This window comes from Eschscholzia californica, unplaced genomic scaffold (assembly GCF_041429995.1).
Source record: "Eschscholzia californica isolate CP2 unplaced genomic scaffold, dmEscCali1.0.p SCAF_5, whole genome shotgun sequence".
Lineage (NCBI taxonomy): Eukaryota > Viridiplantae > Streptophyta > Magnoliopsida > Ranunculales > Papaveraceae > Eschscholzia > Eschscholzia californica.
In genome coordinates this window covers 49,681,531-49,703,826 of record NW_028238472.1, presented here as the reverse complement: position 1 = coordinate 49,703,826, position 22,296 = coordinate 49,681,531, and the positions used below count along the sequence as shown (strand labels likewise).

At 35.6% G+C, this 22,296-nt stretch overlaps 2 protein-coding genes across 2 annotated transcripts; both read left to right on the top strand.

Moving 5' to 3' along the window:
- The first annotated feature begins 1,537 nt into the window (after positions 1-1,537).
- Positions 1,538-8,918, top strand: LOC147540147 (endoglucanase 13-like). The gene is made up of 7 exons (XM_086640412.1): positions 1,538-1,809; positions 4,495-4,908; positions 5,077-5,163; positions 5,280-5,435; positions 5,872-5,962; positions 8,109-8,299; positions 8,467-8,918. The coding sequence occupies exons 1-7, from the start codon at positions 1,606-1,608 to the stop codon at positions 8,782-8,784; spliced, it is 1,461 nt and encodes a 486-aa protein (XP_086496538.1). The 5' UTR covers positions 1,538-1,605; the 3' UTR covers positions 8,785-8,918.
- Positions 8,919-16,096: 7,178 nt separating this feature from the next.
- Positions 16,097-21,866, top strand: LOC147540146 (endoglucanase 14-like). The gene is made up of 7 exons (XM_086643405.1): positions 16,097-16,455; positions 18,918-19,331; positions 19,494-19,580; positions 19,710-19,862; positions 20,285-20,375; positions 21,121-21,311; positions 21,413-21,866. Exons 1-7 carry the CDS (start codon positions 16,252-16,254, stop codon positions 21,728-21,730), a joined length of 1,458 nt encoding a protein of 485 aa, XP_086499531.1. The 5' UTR covers positions 16,097-16,251; the 3' UTR covers positions 21,731-21,866.
- Positions 21,867-22,296: the final 430 nt, after the last annotated feature.

Genomic DNA, 22,296 nt, shown 5'->3' with positions numbered 1-22,296 from the left:
ATGACGATGGCTCCGTCGATAACTACCAGTACTGTTTCTCCTAGTTCACTGGAAGAGGTGTTAGATTCATTAAGACAGAGAGATGAGAAACCAAAGGATATAACACCGACATTACCAGTTCGTCCAACTTCAAAATCGGACATATTGATTTGGATATTGTACCAAATCAAAACGCATCTCATCTATTCTTGAGATTTGACTTCTACAACTAGACATCCTTCTCCTTCAGTGATTCATATCCTACTCGTTCCTTCCAAAATCGTTTTTACTACTGAAATCGATATCATCACCGACCAATAGGAACTAATTCTTTCACTATACATTGATATCATCACCAACCAATATAATTGAAGTCATATGACCTAAAACTTGAAACACATTCCCTGCCATATAATTTTCTTAATGTTGATGGTTTTTACCTATCTTCTTCCATTGATTCTCTGAAGATTTTGCTGATGATGGATTTGGGATTGATGATGTTGGAAATTCCTAAATCCTTCAATAATAGCAACATCTTCAGTATAAAAGTACCTTCTTGGGTAAGACTTCAAGTTTCTCTGTCTAGGCCTATGATGAATTTGGGGTTGATGATCTTGAAAATTAGTAGAGACATCATAAAAAATGGCAACTTCTTCACAGTAGTCAGACATTCTAGAGTTGTTTCTCTGTTTAGGTATCATCTGATGAAGTTGATGAAAAAAAAGGTCTAATACAGCAACCCCACCATCCAACTGAAACATCCCATTACTCTAACTTGATGCCATTCTTCTTTTTCCAAGATTGATTTTTCTCTTTGTGTGAGGGAGGGAGGGAGGGAGGGAGAGGGAGGGAGAGGGCAAAAGCAGTTGATGAGAGAAAGAAGGAGATAAGACCGATGGGAGTTTTATAGAGGAAGAGAAGGAAGCTGGTTCTAAGAAAAGTTTTATTGGGGGTAAAAAACGGTTGAGTATTGTGGTGGATCATCAAGTTGAATCTCCTTACCCTAGGAAAAAGGTAGTAAAGGATAATTTTGGCGAGAGATTTGAAGAAAATGGTGATAACATTGGGTTTGTTCTGAAGAAGGTAATAGATAGGGTTAGGGTTAACAGAGAAAAGACCGGTGCTTACATAGTTGGTTGGTGCTATTAGAGAAAAGAGCGGTTGGGCATGGTGCTAACAGAGATGGATGCTAACAGCCTTTTGGCCCGGTGCCTTTAGAAGCACCCAAAAAGACTTGATTTCTTGAATCAGTAGAACTTGAGATTTTTCAACATGTGATCTAATGAAACATGTACACATTTTTTTTACTTCAAAATAGCCATTCAATGAATTGAGCCATTAATAGCAAAGAAAATAAAATAAAAACTTTTTTTTTGATGAAGGAAAATAAAATAAAAACTTAATGAATTAATGTGAGTTTTCCTAAAGCTTTAAAAAGACAAGGAGCAATTTATTATTTCAAATCAATACTGTCCCTTGACAGAGTTTTTTTTGTAAGAAAAGAAAGAATTAATGATTTCCTTATTAAGTCTCATTTTCACTCTATAAAAGTCTGCTATTGTTTACAATATTATTCACATTTTTAGTTCAATTCTTAGCTCAATACTTTCTCTGTCATTTTTATCCATGTCTTCTGGAAATCATCTTCTGTTATTTTTAGGGGTTTCTCTCTTACTTTTTCTTAATGGGGTTTCTTCATCAATAAACTATGGAGATGCTCTCACCAAGTCTTTACTCTATTTCGAAGCTCAAAGGTCGGGGAAATTACCCGCTAATCAGAGAGTACAATGGCGAGGTGACTCTGGTCTAAAAGACGGAGGCGATGCTGAGGTAATTAGTCTCATTAATCATTTGTTGGGTTGCATCAATAGAACTACTCTTTTGAATAAAAATTAAAATAAAATATGTATAACAATTCCTTTTTTTATAGATATGTTTTGTGATTCCAAAACTTTTTGAAAACAATCTGGACCACATAAAGTGTTTCATTTTGTGTGGTTGAGATTAACAAATTTGGGAATTACAAAACAATTAATATATAGGATGTGAAAAGAAATTGTGTCCATAAAAGAAGAATTTTGTTATACAAATTTTGTAATCGAGTTGGAATAGTTTTTTCTTTCTTATGGAAACATGATCAATAAAAAAACATAGACAAAATTATGTTTTCTCTAACTCAAATGTAAAACCAGTTTTCTAAATTAATTCGAATGAGATTTCAGAATGTTTGTTTTTGTCTGATTCGTCTGAATATCAGATTGAAATTAATTTTCGATCAATTTGAATTAAATTCAGACAATAGAAGAAAAACAAACAATCTTAATCTATTTCGATTGTATGTTTTCTCTAACTCAAATGTAAAACCAGATTTCTAAATTAATTCGAATGAGATTTCAGAATGTTTGTTTTTGTCTGATTCGTCTGAATATAAGATTGAAATTAATTTTCGATCAATTTGAATTAAATTCAGACAATAGAAGAAAAACAAACAATCTTAATCTATTTCGATTGTATGTCTTATAAAACTTTCCATGCTTGCCCCGAAAAATTCAATCTTTTAAGTTGCCAATGTTTCAAAATTTGTTGAAAACTTCGGATCCGTGTTATCAGGCTTACAAGGATTCACAGATCCGTGGCTTCTAACAGGTGTTCTGTTAGAAAGCCACAAATATCTGGATCCGTGTGGGTCTGCCTGAATGGGTCTCTTGATTCGTCTGGGCCTCCATACACGGATCCAAAGATTTGTGGTTTTCTAACAGAACACCAGATCCGTGTAGGTCTGATAACACGGATTCAGGGATCCACAACCCTATAGAGGGTCGAACGGATGACCTGATCCATTCGGTCATTCGGGTCTCAAAATTTCTTACTTTTTTTTTCAAATTTCTTTTTAAATATATTAATTAAAAAAAAGTAAGATTTGGCGTTCAAATCAAAAAACTTCCAATTAATATATTAAAACTTGTTCAAACAAGAGTAACAATGTTCAAACATCGATCCAAATGTACTTTAACCATCTATACAAAAGAAATTCAGAACCTATGAGTTTCAACTTCATTGCCTTTGCGATGTCCTAGTTTTCTTCACCGTAGCTTTTCTAGACGATCTTCTTAAGTCGGACTCTGGTTGAGATTCATGAGGACATTCTGGAAGCGGCATTTCAACCCTCGTTTTATGAAGGCTTTCAAACCCTAACGGAACGTTCGATACTTGAATTGAAGCAATGTCACAATCATTTCCATCTCTCTAAAAAGAACAACAATGAATTAAAACCAACTTATAACTACAAATTCAAAAGGCAAAAAAGAATGATAAATCAAATACTCACATAGTACGACATTGAACCCAAGTACTGATCCGGTTTGTTGGATTTGTACAGAGTGGGTTGTCTACTAGTTGGTGAGATTCTCTCTTGAACCAATCGTTGTAATAAACACTAGCCTCCCATTGAGCTAAAGATACCTCATTCGGTCTATCATTGCCGTGGAGTAGGTGATCTTCCCAACACCGTCAATAAGAAGCCGCATCACCGAAGTTTTTGGAATCTTCGTCCTTCGACACCTTCTTTGGTTGAATGTATTCTTTACGGATGACTTGAACCAACTAAAGATGCCTTAACACCATATCAAGGTGATTGGGCTCGACAATATATCGTTCACCACGACACATCCAATGTAGAACTAGTATTCCGGAAGTGATATTGCAACGTGAGTCCCAAAGGATCTACATGATATAGACGTTTAACAAATAACAAGAAATTATTCAAAATTATATGAGAGAACACACGAAAAATAAATAAAGTACTCAAATATCTCTCTCTCGGCAATATCGTTTCCACAGTCTTTCTATATTCCTTCAATTTCCTTCATTAATGGGGGTTCATTTTTCAAATTTCATCATTCACAGAGGGAGAGAGAAGAAAAATATGGTCCAGTCGAACAAGATCTAACTATTTTGCCAAACCTAAAGAGAGAGAGAGAGTGTGGGTAGAGATGACAATGGATACCCGTTTATCCGGAGCCAAACTAAAATTATGTAGGTTCTGGGTTATCATCTTCATATCCGATACCCGATGGTTATTACCCGATTATATCTGATACGACTTCACAAGATATTGGGTATACCAGATACCCGACTTTAATAGGTGACTAGACTGGAAATCGAGACTATAATTTTTAATAGGTTCCCATTGTGAGTAGTGAAATACTCGAACTGGAACCAACCCGTTGGCACTCTAAAAGCAAGGGAACCATATTATAATTAACACTTACCCAATACTGGTAACCTGGGTTATCCTCTTAGTCACCTTATTTGTTTTCTCTTACATTACTCCGATTCCTTAAAATCCATCAATTAAAACAACGAAAAAACGTAGATAAAATTTTAAACAACTATGATATTCTGTCCGACTGCCAGCTTGACTTTATGCTGATATATTGAGTCTGTATCTAAATTGCGGTTGTTCATCCTTGACCGTCTATCTAAAATATTAGTATATATGCATAAATGAAACAGGTTAACCTAGTTGGAGGATATTACGATGCTGGAGACAACGTAAAACATGGGTTTCCAATGGCATTTACAATAACAATGCTTGCATGGAGTGCTGCCGATTTCTATAGGAACCTCGAGATGAAAAATGAGATTTCTCATACCTTAGAAGCCATTAAATGGGGAACCGACTACTTAATGAAAGCTCATCCTGAGCCTAATGTCTTTTACGCCGAAGTAGGAGATGGCGATTCCGATCATGATTGCTGGCAGAGGCCGGAAGATATGACCACACCGAGGACTTCCTTTAAAATCGACGAAGCTCATCCTGGTTCTGACCTCGCCGGGGAAGCCGCTGCTGCTCTTGCTGCTGCTTCCATTGCTTTTGCCTACAGTGATCCTAACTACTCCAAGCAACTTCTAGCTCATGCTGAAGAGGTATGAATTACTGGTATGAGGGTCTGAAGCAATTACAATATCAATAACTGCTAAGACTTGGATGATTATAGACATTGTTAAAATAAAATAAATTAAATATTACCAGTAGGGCATACTATGGTCTGTTAGAGTCTACAACTTACATTTTTCTCATAACTACAACTGCAGTTATTTGAGTTTGCAAAGAATAATGAAGGTCTATATCAAACAAGCATCCCAGTTGTTGCAAAATATTATAGTAGCAGCGGATACGAGGTAATAATTTAATATACAATATAATTTCATTCAATTCGAAGACTTCTATTACTTTTTTTTTTGTTGAAATGCAAAACTTCTACTACAAAATAATAATACTAATTACTTGTTTTAAGGATGAATTGTCGTGGGCAGCCGCATGGCTTTATCGAGCCACCGATGATCTAACTTATTTAGAGTACCTCGAAACAGCTCTTGAGACCGGTGAAGGCATAAACACAATGTTTTCATGGGACAACAAGTTTGTTGGTGTGCAGACATTGGTGGCAAGGGTATGTATACTATCGACTTGACATATACACTAAAGTATATCTGCACAAATATTTACATCTTATTTATTACATGCAGTCATTTCTCTAGATGTCTGCATTCTCAGTATTGTCTTTGCAAAAGTTAAGTTCCAAAATTAAGATGTCTCCATTTACAAATTTACGTTACAAAATAGAATTTGATTAGGTGATACATTAAGAAAATGTCAAGATCTTTCATATAAGAAAGACAAAAAAATATCTTGGGAAGAAATTTAATTCTCAATTTTTTTTTTCCTTTTCATATGCAGCTTGAAAGATTAAACTTGAAAGATTGAACTTGTAGTTTTACATAGATAATTAAGAAATATTTGGGAATGTATTGAGTAATATGCAGCTTGAAAGATTAAACTTGTAGTTTACATATATAATTAAGAAATATTTTATAAATGAAATGCAGTTTGTACTGGAGCAAAAGGTCGATAGCTCGGATGTTTGGAACAACTACAAGAGCCTAGCGGAAGAGTTTATATGTAACGTCATCGACAAAGGTACACCAACTTATTTTGAACATGTTATTTTCAAAATTGAAAATAGTTTTAAAATAATTATATGTTTTCAAATTATTATTTTCATTAAAATTTTATTTCTAGTTTTACTATTATTTTTTGAGTAATTATATATTAGGGAGATGCTAGATTTAAAAAAAAAATTTGACAAATTTTTTGTTGAAATGACGTGGCAAGATTCTTTTCAAACTTTGACTGAATCTGAACCGTTCTCTTTATGAGCGAATTTTGTTTTAATAGTCAGGATTGAGTCAAACTTTGAAAGAGACTTGGCCACATTTCGGCAAAATTTTTGTTGTAATCTTAGCATTTGCTATATATTATCTCTGAAAAAATTAAAAATGTCAACGTCCACTACAGAAATACATAGTATTTATAACGGCTTTAAGCCTTTAAGATACGTTTCCGAGCCGTTTCAATAAACCCCGGATTTTACACACTTTGGCATAGAAAGTCCATGTTAGAGAAAGAAAGTTGACTCTCATCCTGGTCGTCCATGACCATTTCAGTCTATGTTCGCCTTTGACCTTCCAACAAACAAAAAATGTATCTTTTACACGTTATATGTAATCTTCATATAAAATGCATCTCATGTATGATATATGTTTTACAGGAAATTGGGCCGAAGGCCCAATTTCTTGATTTTTTTTTGTTAAAAAGACAACCCATCTTTTTAACTAGCTAGGCTCCAAGTAACTTTTAAAAATAGTCTTGAAGGACATTTTTGAAGGCACCCACTTTTTACAAGTCAAAAATACCCTTTCTTAAATTAGAAATACCTATTAACCTATCTAATATACCTGAAACTTCAATTTTCTTCACCAACGAACCGAGAATGTTGGGTAGTCCAAGCCGAGCAGATTTTCTAGGGTTTGATTCAATTTTGGCAGTAAGATAGGTCGATCTTTTTAGGTTTTGGTGATTTAATCTATTTGTTTGTTGTTTGAAGAGGCTTTTAAGGGGTTTGATTTAGTTTTTGGTTCTAAATTCTAGAGAGAGAAAGTTTTATATACTTTCAATGGAAGGAGAATTTGATAGTGTTTCAAGGTATAATCCAACTTCTTCATTGCGTTATTTTCATTGAGTTGTGAATGATGGATAACAATTTGTTAGTTTTGATGTTTATGTTCAAACTTATTTGTTGGATTTATATGAAAGTTGTGAAAGTATAGTTGATGCAAGCAATGTGTTTGATAAAATGCTTGAAAGAGATGTTGTTGCTTGGAATGCAACGTTAGTTGGTTATACAAGACATAGGTTGGTTGAAATAGCTATAAAGTTGTTAGATGAAATGCTTGTGAGAAATATTTTTTTCTTGGACAATCATGATTGGTACTTATGTTCAAATTGAGAATTTCATGAAAGCTTTGGAAGTTTTTCGAAGAAAAGTAAAATGATGGTGCTAGAGCTTATAAAATTACTATTATGAATTTGTAGGGTTTTTAGATAGTTTTTCGATACAACATTATATTAGAAAAAATATAATAATTTGTAACAAATTTCATGTTAAATCAATTCAAAACTAATTTGCAAACCATTTGCATGGCATTACAAGGTGTTTGCAAGGCTCCGCAAGGTGTTTGCAAGGCTTTGCAAGGCTCTGCAAGGTGTTTGCAAGGCTCTGCAAGGTATTTGCAAAGCTTTGCAAGGCTCTGCAAGGTGTTCGCAATGTTGTGCAAGGTATTTGCAAAAGTCATGCAAGGTGTTCGCAAGGCTCTGCAAAGGTTTTGCAAGGTTCTGCAAGGTGTTCGCAAGGCTCTGCAATTTGTTTGCAAGGCTATCCAAGGTGTTTGCAAAAACCATGCAAGGTGTTTGCAAGGCTCTGCAAGGTGTTTGCAAGGCTCTGCAAGGTGTTTGCAAGGCTCTGCAAGGTGTTTGCAAGGCTTTGCAAGGCAGTGCAAAGTGTTTGCAAGGCAGTGCAAGGTGTTTGCAAGGTATTTTCTTAGACTAGGGTCAGGTTGGTCTTTTTACTGAAATTGAAAATTACACAATTGCCATCAGGGAGGTGAAGCCTAAAAAACTTTGATGAATCCTTTTTAACCAAAAACATAATTTCTTAGGGAGTTTTGGCCAAATTCCCCTATGTTTTAAGTTTCTGATCTTTTCTATATTTTAATCATTTTGATAGGTGTTTCTCAAGTAAAAAAGACGCCCGGTGGTTTAAAATGGTGGGAACCATTTAACAATCTCCAATACACCACCTCCGCCATGTTCATCTTAACTGCTTATTCTGCTTCTTTAGCGAAGGCTGAGAAAAATATTGCATGCCCAAATGGTAATGTCGAGCATGAGGACCTAATTGTTTTTGTCCATTCACAGGTAATTTTTAATCATCTCTTCTACGCTTCATATTTCCAACATCGCTCCTTCAAATGTAAAAATCTTTGTATTTTGTACACTTCTTCACATGTAACATTAGCCACCAACTTTGGAGTTTAAGTTTAATTCTAGAAATTTTTAAGGGAATCTTTTTCATTTGGGTGCAGGTTGATTATATTTTAGGGTCAAATCCAAAGTCACTGAGCTACATGGTGGGATTTGGACCAAACTATCCAAAGAAAGTTCATCATAGAGGAGCTTCAATTGTGTCCATCAAGAAAGACTCTACACCCGTTACATGCAAAGGAGGGTTCGACTGGTTTAACAAGGACACACCAAACCCTAATGTAATCGAAGGGGCCGTTGTTGGAGGACCAGCCCTCGACGATTCCTACACTGACTCCAGATCTAATTTCCTACAAGCTCAGGCTGCTACTGTTACTACCGCTCCGTTGGTCGGAGTCTTGGCAAGAATCTCTACTTAACCTAGCCTAGTGATCAATGTCATTTACTAGTTCCTTTTTGTGGGGGTAGATTAAGGCCTTAAGACAACTAACTATTGAAATAGAGGGTATGAAAAATGTTAAGTGTTTCTCAATTTAATGAAAGAGAGATTTCAAAGTTGGTATTCCTCAAATTTATATTTACATAAAATGTTAAGAAGGGTTAGTTCCATACTTCCATACTTCCATACTGATAGGGACAAACTAAAATAAGTCATCCTCTATGCTTATAGGACAAAAATAAATGACTCTTTAAGCTTACTAGAACAACTACTTGAAAAATGTCAACCACCTCTTAGTGTAGTGGTAGGAGACACCCATTCTGCAATCGGAGGTCCCAGATTCAACCCCGTAAAAATGGAAATCCACAATTTATTGAACGTGGGTACAAACAAAATAAAGGTGATTATATGGCCTTTAAACTCCTTAGGATGACCTTTAAGGACTGATATATGGCTTTTAAAGGACCATGATGTCTTAAAGTTAAGTTGTTATTGTTAGTATTAAAAGTTCGCGGAAGCTATCGAACCTAACCTCGAAATTGATCCGACTATGAAAATTAATCGAAAAGCTAAGCCAAGAAACTAAATATGTAAACAGAATTTAACGAGGTTCGGCTTAAAGCCTACGTCCTCGGGCGAACAAGAAAACTTTATTGAAGGATAGATGAAGACGACTCACACAACCCACAAGTTCGTCCCAAGCTGGTACCGTATAAAAAATAACCTTCTATACTAGATCTTCGACGACCGAAAAATTAAACACCGCCCAAAACAATGAATAAAATTTCTCTCTCACTTGCTCACACTCTATGTTGAATAGTTGTTGTGTTTGTGTTGTTGTGTTGTTACCAATACCCAAAGCTCCTATATATATATATATATATATATATATATATATATATATATATATATATAGTATTTTCACCGACTCTAATTGAAAAGTCACCACCGACTCCAATCCAACGGCTTCAATTTGAGATTCCAATCCAATTTTGAGAAACTTCCAATTTTGAATAGTTGCCAATTTTGAGTCCAAAATTGGAAATCCAATTTCGAGCAATTTCCAATCCTTCAGACTTTCACAGTTATAGTGTTTATTATATTTATGAATCTTGATGAATCTTTGTACTGTATGTTCATGATCTACCTATGCATTGTAATGCTTCTTGTAGTCTATGTAAAGAAAATATTACTTGAAATTATATTCAATAAAAATTTCCATACACTTCTAAAATCTTTATAGATCAAATATATTGTTTAAGGATTGAAATTTTGCTCTAGATATTTAGTGATTATCGAAAGAGCATTTATTTTGAGAGGCAATTATTCACTTTTATCAAAGCACGTCTCCACAACTTAATCAAATGTTGAAAAATAACAGAAATGTAACGGTGATACGGGGCAGAAAAGATCAATGGTTACTGAAACTACATTAGTAACTTCTCCAATTTTCAAATAAAATTTGGTTATGTACCATAGAAACATGGATAGATGTTGAAGATAATACTCCATGTGACAATCACAACGACAAGGTAAACGAAAAAAAAATGTATTAACACACAAATAGATGACAGTTACTGTATAACAGTCATTGTATAACAGTTATTTAAGATATATACTTGCAGAACTAGTTTGGGGTTTACAATTTAAAATTTATTCAGATTCCCATGATGTGAAATTTGAGTGAAGATGGGGCGTGAGGAAAACAAAAGAGAAATAAGTTCTTTTTCCGCCCATAATTCTTTCACGAGTTATTTTGTTTTTGACCCCTACTTTGTGACCAACTTTCTTCTCCGCTCTCTATTTTTCAATGACATCTTTTTTTTAACGTAAATGGCATGAGTACCCTTCCTACAAATATTTTTTCAAAATGAAATTAATTAAAAGAAATCTCTCTCCACCTCACCTCTCTCTCCACCTCACATCTCTCTCTCTAAACACTCCGACGACGGAGTTTCCCTTCGTCGGAGTGTTTAGAGAGAGATACATTTATTATTGGGTTATTTCCCTAATGGCCCCCTACTTTGTGACCAGCTTCCCGCCTGGCCCCCTACTTTACAAGAAATACCCATATGGCCCCCTTCCGTTATAACACCGTCACTCTCTCTCCTCCGTCATGTTTTCTCTCTCTGCCAACTCACGCCACATCATCTGTTACGCCACCTCATCACCTTCTCCGGCAGAGGTCGCCGGCCGGCCAAATTTCCGGCCGGCGACCTTCAATTTTTTTTTCTCTCTCTAAAAAAAAAAATTTTATTTTATTTTTTTTAATTTCTTCTCACATCTCTCTCTCTCTCTAAACTCTCTCTTCATCACGAACAGCTCCGACGAAGGGAAACCCCCTTCGCCGGAGTTTAGAGAGAGAGAGATGTGAGAAGAAAAAAAAAAAAAAAATTTTTTTAGAGAGAGAAAAAAAAAATTGAAAGTCGCCGGCCGGCGACCTCTGCCGGAGAAGGTGATGAGGTGGCGTAACAGATGATGTGGCGTGAGTTGGCAGAGAGAGAAAACATGACGGAGGAGAGAAAGTGACGGTGTTATAACGGAAGGGGGCCATATGGGTATTTCTTGTAAAGTAGGGGGCCAGGCGGGAAGCTGGTCACAAAGTAGGGGGCCATTAGGGAAATAACCCTTTTATTATTATATTTTTAAGTTTGAAGGTCGTCGGCCGGAAAATTTTTCGGTCGGCGACCTTCGTCGTAGAAGAGAGAGGTGAGGTGGAGAGAGATGTGAGGTGGAGAAGAGGCGAGGTGGAGAAGAGGCGAGGTGGAAAGAGATTTCTTTTAATTAATTTCCTTTTGAAAAAATATTTATAGGAAGGACAGTTATAGCATTTACATAAAAAAGGGGATCATATTTCAATATTTTTTAAAAAAAGGGCCAAGAAGGAAACTGATCACAAAATAGGGGGTCAAAAAGGAAATATTCTTCTTTTTATTTCTCTGAAGCTGCCACCTTTTATTATGGTTCCGACTTTGAAGAATAAAGAAAATTCTTCCGGGGATAAAAGTTCGGTCAATAAACATTGATTCATGGACAACTTTTTTAGGTTAATTCCGTTTTGGCCCTCAATTTGTGACCGACTCACCGTTTTGGCCTCAATAAGTTTTCGGCAGTTCGATTTGGCCTCCAACTTCCTGTTTGGCCCCCAAACATTTTCTAAACTTCCCAATTCTACCCTCATGGTCATTTTGTAAATTACTTCCTTTTTTTTCTCTTTATCCACTTCACCTCAACAATTTCCACATCACCTTCTTCCATCAGATTTCGCCAGAAAATGTTGTCGGATAAGGTCACCTCTTTCTTCTCTCTCTTCCCTTCCATCTATCTTCCCTTCCATCTCTCTTCTCTTCCACCTCTTTCATCTCTCTCACACTCACTCCCCTTTTCTCTCTCCCTCCCCTCTCCTCCTTCTTTCTTTTGAGTTCCGACGAAGGGGTTTCCTTCGCCAGAAACTCGTCTAGATCTGGGGTTTGGAAAATCCTAGATACAAAGTCCTCTTCGTGTGGGATTTCCAGACAAATAAGATGCTTTGAAGCCAAAAATCGCTAAAAAAGGTAAGATTTCTTTCTCTTGTGATTCAAAAAATGGGGCCAAGACGAATTCAGATATCACTAGAATCCATGACTCAAATGTACAAGAAAAGCAAGAAATTTTCTCCTTAAACATCACAGAGACACAAAATGATGTGAAATCTGTAATTTCTCATGATAGTTTTGTGTTCTTGAAAGGTTTGAAAGGCAATTTTACTGATGATAATTTTGTTGTGGTAGAAATGGGAGATGCTAAAGTGACTTACAGGGTGACCAAAAGGGTGACATAATGACGTATAATTCACTAAAAGATAAGATTTTTTCAAAGTTTGACTACGGTGGGAACCACTTTGGTTTTCAAATGAGGAAACATGTCACCCTCTAAGTACCAATTTCTGAGTCACTCTATCATTTCCCGGTAGAAATACAAGAAAACTGTTTTACAAAATTGAAGAAAGTTTCTTCCTGTGATCGGTTTTCGAAATTGAAGGCCAGCGCTTTGAGGAAAGCTAAATAGTTTCCGGGGTGTGAAATTTTAAAGGGAATATGCAAAATTTTGAAAAGTTTCCGGGGAAACATATTTTATGGGGAATATGGTTCAAAATAAAAAACTCTCTCCCTCACCTCCCTCCACCTCATCTTCTCTCTCTCTCCTCCGATTTGGTCGCCGGCCGGAAAATTTCCCGGCCGGCGACCATGAACAAAAAAAATTTTTTTTTTACTCACTATCCGGTCTGTTCTTCAACAGACCGGAACTCCGGCGAAGGGAAACCCCTTCGCCGGAGTTTCTAGAGAGAGAGAGAGAGTGAGCAAAAAATTTTTTTTTTTTGCTCATGGTCGCCGGCCGGAAAATTTTCCGGCCGGCGACCTAATCGGAGAAGAGAGAGAGAAGATGAGGTGGAGGGAGAGAAGTGAGGTGGAGAGAGAGAGAGCTGAGGTGGAGAAGCTATTTTGCTTTCCTCCTAAATAAAATTGTCAAACAAAATTGACCACTTTTTGACCAAGTCTTCACACCCCGGAAACTATTTAGCTTTCCCCAAAGCGCTGGCCTTTTAGAAATTTTCCGGAGAAATAAATTTTAAGGGGAAATAAAAAAAACACTCCACCTCACCTCACTCTCTCTCCACCTCACCTCACTTTCTCTCCACCTCACCTCACTTTCTCTCCACCTCACCTCTTTGTCTTCTCCGATTAGGTCGCCGGCCGGAAAATTTTCCTGCCGACGACCATGAATTTTTATTTTTCACTCTCTCTCTCTAGAAACTCCGGCGAAGGGGTTTCCCTTCGCCGGAGTTCCGGTCTGTTCTTCAACAGACCGAAACTGGTCTGTTGAAGAACAGATCGGAACTGGTCTGTTGAAGAGCAGATCGGAACTGGTCTGTTGAAGAACAGACCAGTTCCGGTCTGTGATCTGGTCTGTTCTTCAACAGAAACTGGTGGAACGAAATCTGCTTGTCGTGTTCTGAAAAATATGACGACATCCATCTTATTTATCGATTCATTTAGGAAGAAGGGACGAAACGGAAAAGTGGGTCAAGATCCTCGGATAGTAATATTTCAGCAGAAACTGAGAAGACTTCCAATTTAATGGAGGTGAAATGAAATATGAAAGAACTAAGAAGATGAAGAAAATAAATTGAAGATGATAAAACCAACAATTTTAAGTTCACATCTCTTTTAATCTTCAACTTTGACTTTATCAATCTCATCCAAAAAAAAAACTTTGACTTTATCATCATCTTCTTCATCTTCCTATTCATCTTTAACTTCATCTTCGTCATCGTGTTCATCATGATAAAAAACAGTGCAACAACACCGAATCAAAATTCATTAGATCATGATAAAAAACAGTGCAACAACACCGAATCAAAATCATCAAATTATAATTATATTTGGGGGAAATTATGTTCAATTGTTTGTACATCTACTTGGTTTTACTTTGTTTCTACTTCTGATCGAGGTAGTGTTCAAGAAAAAGAAGAAGAATTGAAGACAGTGATGAATTTTCCTAAAGAAGAAAAATACAGTCAAAAGAGAGGCAGAAGAAAGTAATAATAGAGGGTTTCTTGGAAAGGAATAACAACAACGATCGAGTTTGAAATTAGTAGAGTTTTTTTTTTTTTTTTTTTTGTATAAGATAATTATCTACCCTTTTAGTGTGAGAATGAGAAGTGTCTCCCCTTTGCAAAGAAGATTTAGAAAAAGATCTTAAATTGATTTCTCAATCTCATAATCTCACTGAAAGAGGAAAAGTGAGAGAGAAGAGAAGAGAGTGAGAGAGAGATGAAAGAGATGGAAGGGAAGAAAAAGATGATAGAGAGAGAAAGGAGGTTGGGGAAGAAGATGATTTATTTTTAAAGGTTGGGGAAAAAAGTCGCCGGACAATGACCTTCTACGGCGACATTTTCCAGCAAACTCTGATGTGAAAGCAGGTGGTGTGGAAATTGTTGATGTGAGGTGGACAAAGAGAAACAAAAGGAATTATATGTTTTTTTTTTATCTAAAAATTGACTTAGTCAATGAGAACGGAAGAAAAAGTGAAAGCGAAAGCAACAAGAGAGAGGGAAGGGTAACCGTGAGTTAGAGAGGAGAAGATAGGAAAGAGAAGAGGTGGCAATGGTGGTGGTGTGAAGTCGTGGTGGTGAAGGTGATAAAGAAGATGAAGACTATGGGGCAATGTTTGATCAAGTCAGTTTTTAGCTTAAAATAAAGTATGTCCCCTAGAATGTACAAAGAAATAAAGATTCTCTAGAGAATTTATTTCCGGAAGATTATTCTTTATTCCCTAACGCCGCGACCTCTATCATTTTTTAAGCACTAAAATTAGAGATGCAATCTCACAATTAAAATATGGAATTTTAATTTTGGTTACTCAATGGGGTAGAGTGGGTAATGCACCGATCTCAACATTTTTATGTCAAAAAAGAAGATTTTTTTTTACCCTAAGACGTATGGTAAGACAGTAAGTCATTAATACTTTTTATTTCTAACAAATTAAAATAATTATTTATACTGTAGACGAAATATATTTCTTAATATGTTCCTTAAACATGATAGAAAAACCGGATAAAACAAAACATTTATGTTTAGATATGCAAGATTAAAATAAATTTTTGAGAAATCTTTATTAAAAAGTTAGGAAATAATATGAAAAGTTTGAAAAATCCTTATATAGAGTATGTTAGTATACACATATTAGGGAAATCCTTATTTGGAGTGGGCATTTGGTCAAAATTTCTTATATTATTTTGTTTTAGTGAGAAAGAATCACTCAATTTTTTCCGATCCTTAGCACCCTAGATATTTTTTTAATTTGTAACTGATTGCAAGAGTTTGACAACTGCTTCTAAGAGACTAAAACGGTTACACTTGGTTTGGAAAAAGATTGCAATTACTTGCAAAAACGTTGTTAATAATTGGAAAAAGTATTTTGTCTTTAACTTTAGACTTGATTTCTTGAATGGTGGAACTTGAGATTTTCCAAATATGTGATCTAATGAAGCATGTAAAGATTTTTTTTTTTTTACTTTAAATAACCATTCAATTAATTGAGCCATTAATTGCTAAGAAAATAAAAAGTTAATGAATTAATGTGAGATTTCCTAACAGGTGGCTTAAGCATATAAAGACATAATTTATTAATTCAAATCAATACAATCACTTGGGAGCGTTTTGTTTTTTTGAAGAAAAGAAAGAATTAATGATTTACTTTCTTTTTTGATGAAATATTAATGATTTACTTATAAAGTCTCATTTTCACTTGAGAGAGTTGAACCACCCATTTGTAAGAAAAGAAAGAAGTAATGATTTCCTTATTAAGTCTCATTTTCACTCTATAAAAGTCTGCTATTGTTTACAATATTATTCACATTTTTAGTTCAATTCTTAGCTCAATACTTTCTCTGTCATTTTTATCCATGTCTTGTGGAAATCATCTTCTGTTATTTCTAGGGGTTTCTCTCTTACTTTTGCTTAATGGGGTTTCTTCATCAATAAACTATGGAGATGCTCTCACCAAGTCTTTACTCTATTTCGAAGCTCAAAGGTCTGGGAAATTACCGGCTAATCAGAGAGTACAATGGCGAGGTGACTCTGGTCTAAAAGACGGAGGCGACGCTGAGGTAATTAATCTCATTAATCATTTGCTTGGTTGTATCAATAGAACCACTCTGCATAAAAATAAAATAAAATATCCATACAATTAAATAACATCAGTTGTATAACAATTCCTTTTTTTTTTATAGATATATTTTGTAATTCCAAAACTTTTTGAAAGCAATCAGAACCACATAAAGTGTTTCATTTTGTGTGCTTCAGATTTACAAATTTGGAAATTACAAAACAATAAATATATAGGAGGTGAAAAGAAATTGTGTCCATAAAAGAAGAATCTTGTACAAATTTTGTAATTGAGTTTATAGTTTTTTCTTTCTTCTGAAAACATCATCAATAAGAAACATAGACAAAGTTATGTTTTGTCTCTCTCATATGTAAAAAGAGATCTCTGAATTAATTCGAAACAAATTTCAGAACGTTTGTTTTTGTCTTATTCGACCGAATATCTGGTTGGAACTAATTTTCGATTAATTTGAATTAAGTCCAGATAATAAAAGAAAAACAAGCAATCTTAATATGTTTCGATTGTATGTCTTATAAAACTTTCCACGCTTGCCCAGAAAAATTCAATCTATTAAGTTGCCATGTTTCAAAATTTGTTGGAAAATATAAATGCATGTGGGCCTGCCTGGACGGGTCTCATGATCCGTCTGGGCCTCCATACACGGATCCAGAGATTTCTGGCTTTCTAACAGAACATCTGTTAGAAGCCACAGATCTCTGAATCTGTGTAGGTCTGATAACATTCAGGGATCCACGACCCATAGAGGATCGAACGACGGATCACCTGATCCGTTCGGTCCGTCGGGTCCCAAATTTTTTTTTTTTTTCAAATTTCTTTTTTAAATATTAATTAAAAAAATGTACTCTTTGGCGCTCAAATTAAAAAACTCTTAATTAATATATTAAAACTTGTTCAATCAAGAGTAACAATATTCAAACATCGATCCAACAATGAATTAAAAAAATGTACACTAACCATCTGTACAAAAGAAATTCAAAAATTATGATCAATGCTTAAACTTCATTGCCTTTGCGATGTCCTAGTTTTCTTCACTGTAGCTTTTCTAGACGATCTTATTGAGTCGGGCTCTGATTGAGATTCATGAGGACATTTTGGAAGCGACATTTCAACCCTCGTCTTATGAAGGATTTCAAACCCCTAACGCAACGTCTGACGCGTGAATTGAAGTAATTAATGACACGATCAATTCCATCTCTTTGAAAATAACAACAATGAATAAAGCCAACTTATAGCTACAAATTCAAAAGAAAACAAAAGAATGAAAAGTCAAATACTCACGTAGTACGACACTGAAACTAAGTACTGGTTCGGTCTGTTAGATTTGTACAGAGCTGGATTTTTTACTAGTGGGAGATATACTCTCTTGAACCAATCGTTGTAATAGCGCCAGCCTCCTACTGAGCCTAAGATACCTCCTTCGGTCTATCATTGACGTGGAGTAGGTGACCTTCACAACACCGCTAATAAGAAGCCGCATCACCGGAGTTTTTGAAATCTCCGCCCTTAAACACCTTCTTTGATTGAATGGATTCTTTAGGGATGACTTGAACCAACCAAAGCTGCCTTAACACCATATCAGGGTGATTGGGCTCCGCAATATCGTTCACCACGACGCATCTGGAATAAAACGAGTATTCCGGAAGTGGTAGTGCAACGTCAGAGAATAAGGGAGGATATGGGCCCCAAATGATCTACACGATATAGACGTTTAAATAATAACAAGAAAAAGATTCACAATTATATTAGAGAACCCACGAAAAATAAATAAAGTACTTACATCTCTCTCGGTCATATCGTTTTCCCAGTCTTTCTATATTTCTTCAGTTTCCTTCATTAATGGGGGTTCATTTTTCAAATTTCATCATTTACGGAGGGAGAAAGAGAAGAAAAGTATGGTCCAATCGAACAAGATATAACTATTGTGCCAAACCTAGAGAGAGAGAGAGAGTAGAGATGACAACGAATACCCGTTTATCTAGAGGCAAACTAAAATTATGTAGGTTCTGGGTTATTATTTTCATATCTGATAAGGATTAAATAACCGACGGTTATCACCCGATTATATCTGATAAGACTTCACAACTTATTGGGTATATCAGATAGACAGATACCCGACTTTAATAGGTGATCAGACTCGAAGTCGAGACTATAATTTTTAATGGGTTTCGATTTTGAGTGGTGAAATACTCAAACTGGAACCAACCTGTTGACACTCGTAACCTGGGTCATCCTCTTAGTCACCTTATTTATTTTCTTTTACATTTCTTTGATTCCTTAAAATCCATCAATCAAAATATCGAACATACGTATATAACTTTTTAAACAACTATGATATTTGATGTCAGCTTGACTATGGTGATATATTGAGTCAGTATCTAAATTGCAGTTGTTCATCCTTGATTGTCTGTCTAAAATATTAGTGTATATGCATAAATGAAACAGGTTGACCTAGTTGGAGGATATTACGATGCTGGAGACAACGTAAAACATGGGTTTCCAATGGCATTTACAATAACAATGCTTGCATGGAGTGCTACCGATTTCTATAAGAACCTCGAGATGAAAAATGAGCTTTCTCATACCTTAGAAGCCATTAAATGGGGAACCGACTACTTAATGAAAGCTCATCCACAGCCTAATGTCTTTTACGGCGAAGTAGGAGACGCCGATTCTGATCACGATTGCTGGCAGAGGCCGGAAGATATGACCACACCAAGGCCTTCCTTTAAAATCGACGAAGCTCATCCTGGTTCTGACCTCGCCGGTGAATCCGCTGCTGCTCTTGCTGCTGCTGCCATTGCTTTCGGCGACACTGATCCTAACTACTCCAAGCAACTTCTAATTCATGCGAAACAGGTATTAATTATAGGGTCTGAAGCGATTACAATATCAATAACTGTTAAGACTTGGATAATTATAGACATTGTTTGGCATAAAATAAAAAAGTATTATCAGTGGGGCATTACTATGGTCTGTTAGAGTCTGTAGCTTACATTTTTCTCATAACTACAACTGCAGTTATTTGAGTTTGCAAAAAATTATCAAGGTCTCTATCAAACCAGCATACCAGTTGTTGCAAAATATTATAGTAGCAGCGGATTTCAGGTAATAATTTAATATACAATATCCCCAATATAAATTCATTTAAGGCAAAAACTTCTATTACCTTTTTTTTTTTTTGTTGAAATGCAAGACTTCTACTACCTACCAATACAACTAACTACTTGTTTTTAGGATGAATTATTGTGGGCAGCCGCATGGCTTCATCTAGCCACCAACGATAAAATTTATTTGGACTACCTCGCATCGACTCCTGATACCGGTGGCATAAGAACCATGTTTTCATGGGACGACAAGTTTGTTGGTGCTCAGACATTGGTTGCAAGGGTATGTATACTTATAGACATGACTCACTATCTGTACAAATATTTACATCTTATTATTACATGCTGTTATTTCTTAGAATTTTGTACAGTAGAAATATGTATTTTATTATATAAATTTACGCCGTTCTCAGTATTGTTTTGGAAAAGTTAAGTTCCAAAATTTAGATGTAAACATGAACAAAACTTATAGATCAAAATAGAATTTGATTAGGTGATACATATACAAAAATGTCAAGATCTTTCATACAAGACAAACATTAAAATTATCTTGGGAAGAAATTTGAGTCTCAGAATCTTTTTTCTTTCTTTTCATATGGGATTCCTACTAAATCTTTGGGGAAGTATTTGAATAATGCAGCTTGAAAGATTAAACTTTTAAGTTTACATATATGATTAAGAAATATTTTATAAATGAAAATGCAGCTTGTACTGGAGCAACAGGTCGAAAGCTCTGGTATTTGGAATGACTACAAGAGCCAGGCAGAAGCCTTTATATGTACAATCATCGACAAAGGTACACCAACTTAATTCGAACATATTACTTTCATAAAGTTGAAAATAGTTTTTCAAATAAGTAATAAGTTTTCAAATTACGATTTTCAATAAAATTTTATTTCTAGTGTTACTACTATTCTTTGAGTAGTTATATATTATCTCTGAAATATGTCTATATGAAGATATAGAATTTTTCATCAAAATGTATCTACTGGTTGCATAAAACAAAAAATGATACAAAAGCTGAAAATGTTGGTTGAACATGGATTGAAAATGGTCATGGACATTCAACAAAAAAAAATGGTCATTGACAGTTAGGATTTTGCACACTGATACAGAAAGTCCATGTTAGAGAACGAAAGTTGACTTTCTCATCCTGGTCGTCCATGACCATTTCAGACTAGCTTCGCCTTTCACTTTCAACTATCATATCATTTTTGTTTAAATAAACAAAAAGTATACTCAACCCACCTCTTGGGACTCCCATTTAAATCGTCCGTGAGAGAAATAAGAGTTTCTCTCTCCTCTCACATGTTCAGTCACATGGAGAGAGAAATCCTCATTTCTTTCACAGACGGTTCAAGTGGGAGTCGAAAGAAGCGGGTCATGTAGACTTGTTGGTTAGAGAATGTACCTCCTACATGTTATATGTAATGTTTCTTCATAGAGAGGAACCAATTATTATTTTTTGTAAAATGTATCTCATATATGATACAGAGTATATGTTTTAAGTTTGATCTTTACTATATTAATCATTTTGATAGGTGCTTCTCAAGGAAAAAAGACGCCGGGTGGTTTAAAATGGTGGCAACCATTTAACAATCTCCAATACACCACTTCCGCCATGCTCATCTTGACTGCTTATTCTGCTTATTTAACGACCTCTCAGAAAAATCTTTCATGCCCAAATGGTAATGTCGAGCATGAGGACCTAATTGTTTTTGTCCATTCGCAGGTAATTTTTAATCATACATTCTACAATTCATATTTCTAATATCACCTGTTCGAAATATAAAAATCTTCGTATTTGTACACTTCTTTACATATATGGTGCAGGCTGGTTATATTTTAGGATCAAATCCGAAGTCACTGAGCTACATGGTGGGATTTGGACCAAATTATCCAAAGAAAGTTCATCATAGAGGAGCTTCAATTGTGTCCATCAAGAACGACCCTACAACCGTTACATGCAAAGGAGGGTTCGATTGGTTTAACAAGGACTCACCAAACCCTAATGTAATAGATGGGGCCATCGTCGGAGGCCCTGACCTCGACGATTCCTACACTGACTCCAGATCTAATTTCCTACAAGCTCAGGCTGCTACCGTTACTACTGCTCCGTTGGTCGGAGTCTTGGCAAGACTCTCTACTTAATCTAGCCCAGGGATCAATGTCATGACTAGTTCTTTTTTGGTGGGGTAGATTAAGGCCTTAAGACCAACTCATTTTTGAATGAGATGGTATGAAAAATGTTTAGTGTTTCTCAATAGAATGAAAGAGAGGTTTGAAAGTTGGTATTTACAAATTTATATAACAAAAAGGGCTAGTTTTATGTTGATTGGGGCAAACTTTGATTTGGACAAAATGAATGCCTGGACAAAATAATGGTGTTGGAATCGGAGCCTATTTTGGCTCGAGCCGACTCGTCAAACTCAGAAACGGAACGCGCCATTGCGTTCGTCTCGTCGAGCTCTACAATTTAGAGCCAAGAATCACTCAAATCCGATTCCGGATGAATGAGAAATTCGAGTTTGAAGTTTGGGTGAAAAAACGGTTAAGTCAGGGTCTGAAACGTCAAACGGGACAAGTTAGATCAGGGGTCGTTTGAGCGAATACCACGCGCATCCAAATCTGTGGGCACATTTCGGGACAGATCAAATCCCATCCAACGGTGGGCGTTTTGACCGAGATTTCAAGCAAATCTAACGTATTCAGTTAGA